General features: G+C 29.3%; 1 protein-coding gene across 7 annotated transcripts; it reads left to right on the top strand.

Moving 5' to 3' along the window:
* The first annotated feature begins 243 nt into the window (after positions 1-243).
* LOC100305446 (disease resistance protein) lies at positions 244-11,930 on the top strand. 7 transcript variants are annotated; one of them, XM_014770187.3, is made up of 12 exons: positions 244-628; positions 766-906; positions 1,034-1,192; positions 1,320-1,478; positions 2,627-2,782; positions 4,061-4,135; positions 5,456-5,611; positions 6,858-6,932; positions 7,169-7,318; positions 7,400-7,549; positions 7,687-9,818; positions 11,483-11,930. In XM_014770187.3, exons 1-12 carry the CDS (start codon positions 271-273, stop codon positions 11,519-11,521), a joined length of 3,750 nt encoding a protein of 1,249 aa, XP_014625673.1. In that variant the 5' UTR covers positions 244-270; the 3' UTR covers positions 11,522-11,930. The 7 variants fall into 7 exon arrangements, with proteins under 7 accessions (XP_014625673.1, NP_001235512.2, XP_014625674.1 ...); NM_001248583.2 differs by lacking the exon at positions 11,483-11,930 and having other exon boundaries at positions 7,687-10,033; XM_014770188.3 differs by lacking the exons at positions 1,034-1,192; positions 11,483-11,930 and having other exon boundaries at positions 7,687-10,119.
* The last annotated feature ends 293 nt before the right edge of the window (positions 11,931-12,223 follow it).

The following is a 12,223-nucleotide window of genomic DNA, read 5'->3' as shown; positions in this document are numbered from 1 at the left end:
ATTATGAAGCAAGTCATGATCGTAATGCGAACGCTGCACGCAATTTCCTTGATGTGGAAATCGAAGTGTTGTTTCATTTTCTTATTTTTTGTATGGTATTGAGAAAAACAATAACAAGAGACGAAAATTAATGAAACCCGTCAACCACGTTTGAACATAACTATGAGTTGGCGATTGCGCGTAGGACCACAAACATTAGGCTATAGCGAGTTAGTGTTAATTTTGTTATTTAAAGGAGACCAAATCGATTGTGTTACGTACAGATCGAATATGATTATGAATAGGAAAATGAAGAGTACTGTAGGCGTGTGTTTGTTGTTTTTGGTTTTGTTGGAGGCGATGTGCTGTGAAGGGTGTTGGAAGGAAGAGAGAGATGCTCTTTTGGTCCTAAATTCCCGTTTTGACTTCCCTCTCTCTTGGGACGGCCCAGACTGTTGTCAATGGGAAGGAGTGGAGTGCAACTCCACCACTGGGAGAGTGGCCGGACTCGATTTGCAGTTGCGGTGGTCGTTTCCGCCTTCCAATGGCAACAAACTATATATTAATTACTCAGATTTTGTTGTCTTCAAAGATTTGAAGAAGCTGGACTTGTCATTGAATGGCATATCCGGTTGTGTAGGGAATGAAGGTTAACCTCTCGTACAAATTCTATATATGTCTTGATATATATATCATTGTCGATCTGATCTACTTAGTGAAAACGAGGCTTAATTGTTAATTATATGGCATACTCATTATTTCAACTTTAATTTACATACTTTGCAGCGCGGCTGGAAAGTCTGGAAGTCCTTGACATAAGTAGAAACTATTTGGATGATGCTGGCATTCTATCTTGTTTGGATGGGCTTTCATCTCTTAAGTCTCTATATTTAAGAGATATCGGGTTGAATACATCTTCATTCCACGGTGAGGCTAGCAACATTTGTCTTTTTTATTTTAAAATGATGTCGTCAACCTCTTCTAATTTTTGGTACTGTTTTTCCACAATTTGTTGGCTTCTTCCACAACACATGTGCATATATACCTATATAAGTTTTTGAAACTCTATCTTCAAAGTTGCGTTATCTGGAAGTCCTTGACGTAAGTGGCAACTATTTGGATGATGCTGGCATTCTATCTTGTTTGGATGGGCTTTCATCTCTTAAGTCTCTATATTTAGCAGATAACAAGTTGAATACATCTTCATTCCACGGTGAGGCTAGCAACATTTGTCTTTTTTATTTTAAAATGATGTCGTCAACCTCTTCTAATTTTTGGTACTGTTTTCCCACAATTTGTTGGCTTCTTCCACAACACATGTGCATATATACCTATATAAGTTTTTGAAACTCTATCTTCAAAGTTGCGTAATCTGGAGGTCCTTGACATAAGTTTCAACTATTTGACTAATGACATCCTGCCATCCCTCGGGGGATTTACATCTTTGAAAAGGCTGTATTTGGCTGGAATTCATTTGGACTCAGATCTTCATTTCCAAGGTAGGATCATTTCTCCATTTCATTAATTAATAAAGATAAACAGTGGTGTTTTAATGGAGCAATTAGTTGATTGCTTCAGGGGTAGAATGTATCTAAAATGTAATAAACTATATATTCAATTCCTTGCATATTTATGCTCATCATTAATGAATCTTGAGGTCCTTAACTTAACTAATAACAACTTCAACCACTTGTGATTTTGCTCTCTCTGAACTTTCATTCCTCAAGTCTTTTATATTTAGTATCTTGTAAATTGACTTCCAGATCAATTTTTAGAATACCAAATACTTTCCATATTAAAAATTTTGATTTGTTTTTTTTTTAAAATATATCTAATTGCAATAGTTATGTATATTTACGAATATAGTATTAAATAATTTATAATACTTATCTTTCATTTTATGAATAAAAAAATATATTAAAAATAATGATTTAATTAGAGTCTAGTACACATTAACATTTAAATATAATGTATATAGAGATCAACGCTATATCACAATATTCTATGGGTTTAATTTAATTTACTTTCAATATTTTTTTTTTGAAAAATAAAAAATTAAGAAAAAATTTCTCTGAAAATAATTCTAATGCACTAAATTAATATCAATCTTAATTATTTATTCTTTTTCCATATCAAACTAGAAATCATTATTGATGTTACTTTTAAAATAGTAGTTATCGTACATAATAATTATTTACTTTGCAAAACATTTTTTTAGTTTAATCCCTTTTTATGCAAAATGATAATGGAGAATAAGAGGAAAATAATTAAAATAAATAATTTTATATAAAATTAGGATTTAAAAAAATTGAAGATAAGATCCAAAATAACCGGTATTTATAGTATTGGAACTAAAATTAATGAGAATTTACCAATATGAGTAGATAATTTTATTCTTTAGCATATGATTATACATTTAATGCTTGATCCATGTATATGAAAAATTACTTGTTACAAAAGATGATTCCTTTAAATATATAATTACCTTGGAGGATTAATAATTGACTTTTGATCGAGGAATAATATCTGCTTAATTAAAAAAAATTAACAAGAATTTACTTATTATAATATGGCTCCAAGAAAATTGCTTTTTATTCTTATGTGAATCTAATGAGTGGATTTTTTTTTTCTTTCAATTTTTTACCAGAGAACGGTGGATTTACGTGGCCAACCGGTTTACAAGAACTTGATCTGCGGGAAAACAGATTAAATAACAAGTTTCTTCCATCATTAAATGGGTTAGAATGTCTCAAATATCTTGGTTTAAGATGGAATCAGTTAGAAGGATCGCTGAATATAAGCGGTTAGTATTTTTATGAGTTACCAGTGTTTCACCCATGCAATAGTTGTCAGTATTGTTATGAGTTGCCCGTGTTTCAATGAAAAGAGATTTGAAAAAGAGATAATGATATATCCCAAAAAATTAGAGACTATAGTTTTTTATAGAAAAAATAAAGGCATATATAGCACATCAAAAGAAATTTGAAAAGAGACATAATTTATCCCTAAGAAATTATAACGATAATTTTTTTTTAAAATAAACCTTTTAACAATTGTGAATAATTATAAAGTATCTGCCAATAATATTATGATTTTTTCTATAAATTTTAATATCAATAAATAATAATTTTGAATATCTTGTAATTAATCTAAAAAGTTAAAAAAATAATTATATTTAATAATAACTTTAAAAATAAACTGATATAAGGATTTGAAATTATTAATTTTAGAGAGAAATCTCCGGAGTTAAAAAAACTTATAAATGAAATATTGAAAAAAAATAATAGCATCAAACAGAGAGAAGTAAAAAAAAAAGGTAGTTAGAGAAATATTAAAGAAGTTAATATGGGTAGTTACAGAAATTGATAATAAAAAAAAAGAGTTAATACATATAGACTTATACGTTTATATATAAAAGGAGATATTAGAATGGAAGGTTTAGATTAAAAATATTTTAAATTTAAGTTAAAATTTTATTTAATTATAAAATCTTTAAAAGATTTAATAAATAAAAAAATCGAATATATAAAACATATAATTTATTATATTCTAAAATATCTCAAATCTATAATTATAACCATTTTGAATATGACTATCAAAGTGATTCTTGTTTTCATTATTGTTACCACCACAATGTGGTAGTAGTGATATTAACCATAACAACCAACGATAATTACTTTGGTAGTGACAATTGTAATAATAATGATAACAACAATAATTTATGATAATAATTGTAATGATAGTTTATGACCGTTATCATAGTTTAAGGTAATTTAGGATGTGATAAATTAAATATTTTAGATATTTAATTTTGTAATTAGTGAATCTTAAAAAATTTTGATGATTAAATGATATTTTAATTTGAATTTAAAATATTTTTAACTTAGGTCTTTCATTTCAATCTAATGATTATTATTGATTATTATCATTTTTACATAAGGTGATCATCTTATATAAAATAAGAATCACTAATGTATTATAACACGTTGTCCTATGTATATACTTAATTATATAATTGAAGAAAAGTATTATTCTACACAAATGATGATTTAGTGATTGGTTCTCTATTTATCTCTTACAGAATTGTCACGTTTGACTAGCTTGAAGACTCTTGATCTAAGTTATAATAATATTAGTGATTTTGTGGTCCATCAAGGTATTTAAGAAAATACAATTAAAAAGTTTAATTCCTTGTTTAGCATGAACATGACATGGATAAATTCATGATACTTACAAGTTATTGAATTCCATTACTTGGCCGAAGTTCATTTATTTACATTTGTAACAAAATGTATGTCTCCTTTATATTTGAGACTCATCCCCTTTGTTACAATCTACCTAATTAAACATCTTTACATTTTGCCATTAGTGGTGTTTTAATGGAGCAATTTGTTGATTGCTTCAGGGGTAAAATGTATCTAAAATGTAATAAACTACATATTCAATTCCTTGTATGTTTATGCTCATCATTAATGAATCTTGAGGTCCTTAACTTAACTAATAACAACTTCAACCACGTGTGATTTTGCTCTCTATGAACTTTCATCCCTCAAGTCTTTTATATTTAGTATCTTGTAAATTGATCTCCAGATCAATTTTTAGAATACCAAATATTTTCCATTTTAAAAATTTTGATGATTTGTTTTTTTTTAAAAAATATATCTAATTGCAATAGTTATGTATATTTACGAATATAGTATTAAATAATTTATAATACTTATCTTTCATTTTATGAATAAAAAAATATATTAAAAATAACGATTTAATTAGAGTCTAGTACACATTAACATTTAAATATATTGTATATAGAGATCAATGCTATATCACAATATTCTATGGGTTTAATTTAATTTACTTTCAATATTATTTTTGAAAAATAAAAAATTAAGAAAAAATTTCTCTGAAAATAATTCTAATGCACTAAATTAATATCAATCTTAATTATTTATTCTTTTTCCATATCAAACTAGAAATCATTATTGATGTTACTTTTAAAATAGTAGTTATCGTACATAATAATTATTTACTTTGCAAAACATTTTTTTAGTTTAATCCCTTTTTATGCAAAATGATAATGGAGAATAAGAGGAAAAGAATTAAAATAAATAATTTTATATAAAATTAGGATTTAAAAAAATTGAAGATAAGATCCAAAATAACCGGTATTTATAGTATTGGAACTAAAATTAATGAGAATTTACCAATATGAGTAGATAATTTTATTCTTTAGCATATGATTATACATTTAATGCTTGATCCATGTATATGAAAAATTACTTGTTACAAAAGATGATTCCTTTAAATATATAATTACCTTGGAGGATTAATAATTGACTTTTGATCGAGGAATTATATCTGCTTAATTAAAAAAAATTAACAAGAATTTACTTATTATAATATGGCTCCAAGAAAATTGCTTTTTATTCTTATGTGAATCTAATGAGTGGATTTTTTTTTTCTTTCAAATCTTTATCAGGGAACGGTGGATTTACGTGGCCAACCGGTTTACAAGCCCTTGATCTGCGGGAAAACAGATTAAATAACAAGTTTCTTCCATCATTAAATGGGTTAGAATGTCTCAAATATCTTGGTTTAAGCAGCAATCAGTTAGAAGGATCGCTGAATATAAGCGGTTAGTATTTTTATGAGTTACCAGTGTTTCACCCATGCAATAGTTGTCAGTATTGTTATGAGTTGCCAGTGTTTCAATGAAAAGAGATTTGAAAAAGAGATAATGATATATCCCAAAAAATTAGAGACTATAGTTTTTTATAGAAAAAATAAAGACATATATAGCACATCAAAAGAAATTTGAAAAGAGACATAATTTATCCCTAAGAAATTTGAAACGATAATTTTTTTTTAAAATAAACCTTTTAACAATTGTGAATAATTATAAAGTATCTGCCAATAATATTATGATTTTTTCTATAAATTTTAATATCAATAACTACTAATTTTGAATATCTTGTAATTAATCTAAAAAGTTAAAAAAATTAATTATATTTAATATTAACTTTAAAAATAAACTGATATAAGGATTTGAAATTATTAATTTTAGAGAGAAATCTCCGGAGTTAAAAAACTTATAAATGAAATATTGAAAAAAAATATAGCATCAAACAGAGAGAAGTAAAAAAAGGTAGTTAGAGAAATATTAAAGAAGTGAATATGGGTAGTTACAGAAATTGATAAAAAAAAAATGAGAGTTAATACATATAGACTTATACGTTTATATATAAAAGGAGATATTAGAATGGAAGGTTTAGATTAAAAATATTTTAAATTTAAGTTAAAATTTTATTTAATTATAAAATCTTTAAAAGATTTAATAAATAAAAAAATCAAATATATAAAATATATAATTTATTATGTTCTAAAATGTCTTAAATCTACAATTGTGACCACCAAAGTGATTCTTGTTATAATTATTGTTGCCACCAGAATGTGATAGTAGTGATACTAACTATAACATTTAATAGTGACATTGTAGTAATAATGACAACAAGAATAATTTATGATAATAATTGTAATGATAGTTTATGATTATTATCATAGTTTAAGGTAATTTAGGACGTGATAAATTAAATATTTTAGATATTTAATTTTGTAATTAGTGAATCTTAAAAAAATTTGATGTTTAAATTATATTTTAATTTGAATTTAAAATATTTTTAATTTAGGTCCTTCATTTCAATCTAACGATTATTATTGATTATTATCATTCTTACGTAAGATGATAATCTTATATGAAAATAAGAATCACTAATGTATTAAAACACGTTGTCATGTGTATATACTTAATTATATAACTGAAGAAAAGTATTATTCTACACAAATGATGGTTTAGTGATTGGTTCTCTATTTATCTCTTACAGGATTATCCGGTTTGACTAGCTTGGAGATTCTTAATCTAAGTTATAATAATATTAGTGATTTTGTGGTCCATCAAGGTATGTATGAAAATACAATTAAAAAGTTTAATTCGTTGTTTAGCATGAACATGACATGGATAAATTCATGATACTTACAAGTTATTGAATCCCATTACTTGGTCGAAGTTCATTTATTTACATCTATAACAAAATGTATGTCTCCTTTATATTTGAGACTCATCCGCTTTGTCACAATCTACCTAATTAAAACGTCTTTACATTTTTTTAGTTAATGATCACGTTACATCTTTCAGGCTTAAAAAGTCTACGCAGATTGGATGCTCTTCATTTATATGGGAATATGATAGATGGAAGCAAGCTAAGAAAGTCGTTGCGAGCTTTTTCATCTGTTAGGATGCTTTCAATGGGAGAAAATGAATTTAAAGGAACAATTGTTGCTGGAGGTAACAAATATTTATGAATTTCTATGGGTAAAATTTTTTCACATTGAGGCTCATATCAAATTTTGTTTTTATATTATGCAGATTTTCAGGATTTAAGTAACCTAGAAGAGTTGACAATGGACCTCAGTAATAACATGGAGAATGAGTTTTTCAAAAGTATTGGGAAATTGACATCTTTAAAAGTTCTGTCTCTTTATCATTGTAATATAAATGGCACCCTTCCTCATGCGGGTAATTATATTATTTGATTTTTTTTTCATCACATTTATTTTATACAATTTTTTCTTAGTTTGGTCAAATATTATCATCCTTTTCATTATGTCACTAACAAGGTGGATTTTTTTATGTGTCAAAATTTCATTTTTCAGATTGGTCTAAGCTAAAGAAGTTAGAGTTGTTAGATCTATCCGGCAACAAATTTGAGGGACCACTTCCTTCGTCTTTTGTTAACATGACGTCTCTCCAGAAGTTGGAAATTTCTTATAATCACTTCATTGGAAATTTCGATTCTAACATTGCAAGCCTTACATCACTTGAATATTTTGGTTTTATAGAAAACCAATTTGAAGTTCCTGTTTCTTTCACACCATTTGCCAATCATTCAAAGATCAAGTTCATCCATGGTGAAGGAAACAAAGTCTCATTGGACTCACAACATAGTTTTCCAACTTGGATTCCAAAATTTCAGTTACAAGAGCTTATTGTGTCTTCGACAACTAAAACTATGTTTCTTCCACTCCCAAATTTTCTCCTTTACCAAAATAGTTTAATCACACTAGATTTCAGTAGTTGGAAGTTGGAAGGAGACTTTCCTCATTGGTTGTTGGAAAACAACACAAAAATGACCCATGTTCTGTTTAGAAATTGCTCTTTCACTGGTACTTTCCAGCTACCCATGCGTCCCCTTCCTAACATATGGGAAATTGATGTTTCTGACAATATCATAGTTGGCCAAATCCCTAGCAACAATTTCAGTTCAATTTATCCAAATTTGCATTTTCTTAACTTGTCTAGAAACAACATCCAAGGTTCAATCCCTCATGAGTTAGGCCAAATGAACTCATTATATTCATTGGATCTTTCTGGCAATCAATTGTCTGGAGAGATACCAAAGGACATATTTGGAGTTGGTCACCAACTCAGGTTCTTGAAACTATCAAACAATAAGCTTGAGGGACCTATTTTGAATATCCCTAATGGTTTGGAGACCTTGTTATTGAACCATAATAGATTTACCGGTAGACTCCCAAGCAACATTTTTAACGCATCCATCATTTCATTGGATGTAAAGAATAATCATTTGGTGGGAAAGATTCCAAGCCTTATAAAAAACTTGTCAGGATTGTACGAAATTTGTTTGTCTAATAACCATTTTGAAGGATCCATTCCATTAGAACTTGGAGAACTTGAAGATTTAACTTCTGTAGATCTCTCCCAAAATAATTTTATTGGTCTTGTTCCATCATTTGCAAATTCTTCCGTGGCATTTATCCATTTGAACAACAATCGTTTAAGTGGATTGCCCAAAAGAATGTTCCATGGAAAATCTTCTTTAGTGATGTTAGACCTTAGCTACAATGAAATATCTAACAACCTTCAAGATCTGATACATAACCTTAGTTATAAAAGGTTAAATTTTCTCCTTTTAAAAGGTAATCACTTTATGGGGGATATACCAAAGCAGATATGCCAGTTGATAGATTTAAACATGCTAGACCTTTCTCATAACAATTTTTCTGGTGTTATCCCCAAATGCTTAGGTAAAATGCCTTTTGAGAATAAGTACCTGAAGAGCTTGTTAGCAAGATTTTCTACCTTTGATCCAGATCCCAATAACCTTGCCCAATCTCCGGACCTTGCCCAATCTCCAACACCGGTATCGGGACCAACTCTAAATTTGCAAGAGAAAGCAAATTTCACTACAAAGGAAAGAACTGACACTTACATCGGGAGAGTCCTTTTTTATATGTCTGGAATTGACTTATCTCACAATAAACTGAAGGGAAATATCCCATTTGAGCTTGGATACTTGACAAAAATTCGAGCATTGAACTTATCCCACAATGATTTAACTGGGAAAATTCCAGTTACATTCTCCTTGTTGGCACAAACAGAGAGTTTGGATCTTTCTTTTAACATGTTAAACAGTCAAATTCCTCCTCAACTGAGCATGTTAACATCACTTGAAGTATTTAGTGTGGCACACAATAACTTATCAGGTCCAACACCTGATTTTAAAGGACAATTTTCCACATTTGATGAAAGCAGCTATGAGGGTAATCCGTTCCTTTGTGGTCCTCCACTGCCAAAGAGTTGCAATCCTCCACCTACTATTATACCAAATGACTCAAACACTGATGGAGACAATGATAGTTTGTTGGATATGTATGTTTTCTGTGTGAGCTTTGCCGTGTCATACATATCAACATTGTTGGTAACTGCAGCAGCTTTATACATCAATCCTTACTGGAGGCAGGCATGGTTTTACTACATGGAATTGGTGAGCATGAATTGCTACTACTTTATCAAGGATAATCTGAGCAAGGTTTTCAAAATTGGAAATATGTAATATATCAAGTTGTATGTCTAGAATGATTTCCATGTGTTTTTGCTAAGTTTGATAGAATAAAGGTTATGTATAAGTTGTATGAAAATAATATGAATGGAGGGGGTAGTAGAGTTATAACAAAAATCCTCTAGAACAACTACCTACACACATCACCCTTATTGTCTAACAATCGAGATACAACACTCGATGCTTAAGCTCCTTCTTCAACTCCTGAGAAATCAAGGTATACTAACATCTCTTATAAATATTAGTTAAATTAAGGGGTAATAATATGCTTCGTATATGATATTAATACTATGTTAATTATTGATACCGACTCAAGGATTGAGTCATTTTTCAAGAACCTCCCCATCATAAACCATCAGCTCCCCGACACTATGATCAGACATACTTGGTAGTAGCTCACTTGTCCAAAAGAGCATAAAACTAGCATCTTCCGAACAAAGAAACACTCGGATAAAAAAAACATTTTTGCTAATAAATTCACCAAATATATAATTATATAAAAAAATCGAAACAAAGTTAATTCAAATTGAAAACTCTTAGCACGATATATAGTACAATGAAATATAGTGATAAGAAAAATAGAGAAAAAAAGGAAAAAAAATTAATTAGGAGTATTATATCAATTCACAACATTGTTCTCTCTTGTACAGTTGAAACATGTTAGAAAAAAAAGTCTTGTTAATTTCAAACCATCTTCCCATTGATTTTTATCATATGGTCATCAATATACTCAGAAATAATAAGATTTTTTTTTCCACATACAATGTACCAAAACTCTTCACCATCCAACCGCCAGAGCCACACCAGGCAGTAGTCCTACAGTGTGGTTGTAGCAGATAACAACGAAAGAAATAGATGTGTTAGTAAATATGGGTTCCAAATTCAAATTAGTCTCGTAATGTCATTAAAGGGTAAATAGAGGTTCGGAATGCTCCATTATCTAACCTGCAACACATTGCTTTCAAATGAGAACAAGCAGTTCGAAAAGTGATTTATTGAGATTCAAGAACTGAAGCTACAACTACTTCCCAACAAGGGAAGATAATTAAATGTTTTCACTCCCTCACCTAGAAATTGCACATAATTGACTGACTGGTCATACTCAATTGCTATGTAGAAAATGATAATTGATCTTTTCCACTGAAAATTTTTTATCTGAAAATTATCTAGTTTATATACATGTAGAGTTGGACTGAAAATGTATATTTAGGATTTTGATCTTAGTTTTACTTGAATGAAGCATATTTTCAATTTTAATCCGTGAATCTCAATTTTTTGTTTTAAGCAACTTACACAATGATTTGATTTTATGATAACTGTTCTCCAGACCCCTTAATTGCTAGTTTTAAATATTTGCTTAACTGCTTTCAAGCATGTTCTGTGGAATTGATTTTCTGACTCTAGTAAACTCATAACTAATGTGTATAAGTAGATTACGTAATTAAAACATATAAGAATTAGCAATATTTTTCTATTTTTTATTGCTTCTTTTTGTGTGAATCAATGGAATTTCGGCATCCTCTGAGTTTTTGTGTAGTAGGTGCCTTAAACTGCTAATTCATACTAGTTTGGTGGTTTTTATTTTGCAGAAATACAAGCAAGGGACAAGAAGAAAAGTTGAAGCTTGAAGATTCGCACTTAACGCGCCAATCTATCTTCGAGCTGTTGTTGCTTAGCGGGAGGGTTTACGCTTAGCACGAAGAAGAAGCATGGAGAATCTGCAGTCATGCAAAGTAGTGCGCAGGCGCGCTCAGCGCTTATTCACCAAATCTCCATCTCAGGATGGCTTTTAAGTGAAAAAGATAGAGTAAAAAAGGGTTGTTCATGTTATGATAAAATATAGAGTTCTAAAGCTTGAGCTAGAGGAAGAAGACAACCATTGGGAGCTCATTCTCTTCCATGGATTTATCTTCATTCCTTATCCCTTAATCTTTTACACCCTTTTGTACAGTTGAGCCCTTCATGACTGTGAAGGGCTAAACAACCCATTGTTGGAGAGGTTTCCACCAAACTCTATTTAATATTATTATTATTTTCATGTATTTGGTCTGATAATCCATTTATATGCTATGTTAGGGTTTAAGCATTGGAAAATGTGGTTAATCCTTAGAACTGGGAAGAACATCTAAAATGCTTCACTACTAGGGATAGTGTTTGACAATTTAGTTGAATTGCACATCTGTTTTAATCATGTAGTTCAACTAGTTTAGTTCTTGATGGATTAAGAAAGGAACTAGGGGAATTAGCCTCTCTCATGCGAGGAATACTTTAATGGATGAAGCTGATAACTAGAGAAAAATTACCCAAATCACATCAAGAGAAGTTTCGGT

Source organism: Glycine max, chromosome 18 (assembly GCF_000004515.6).
Source record: "Glycine max cultivar Williams 82 chromosome 18, Glycine_max_v4.0, whole genome shotgun sequence".
In the NCBI taxonomy this organism is placed as follows: Eukaryota; Viridiplantae; Streptophyta; class Magnoliopsida; order Fabales; family Fabaceae; genus Glycine; species Glycine max.
The sequence above is the reverse complement of the archived record's forward strand: the minus strand, read 5'-3'. Positions and strand labels throughout refer to the sequence as shown.

Coding starts and splice junctions, on each gene's coding strand:
- LOC100305446 (NM_001248583.2), top strand. CDS start 271: ATGATTATGAATAGGAAAATGAAGAGTACTGTAGGCGTGTGTTTGTTG. Junction 907..1,033: donor GAATACATCTTCATTCCACG/GTGAGGCTAGCA, acceptor TACCTATATAAG/TTTTTGAAACTCTATCTTCA. Junction 5,612..6,857: donor AGGATCGCTGAATATAAGCG/GTTAGTATTTTT, acceptor TATCTCTTACAG/GATTATCCGGTTTGACTAGC.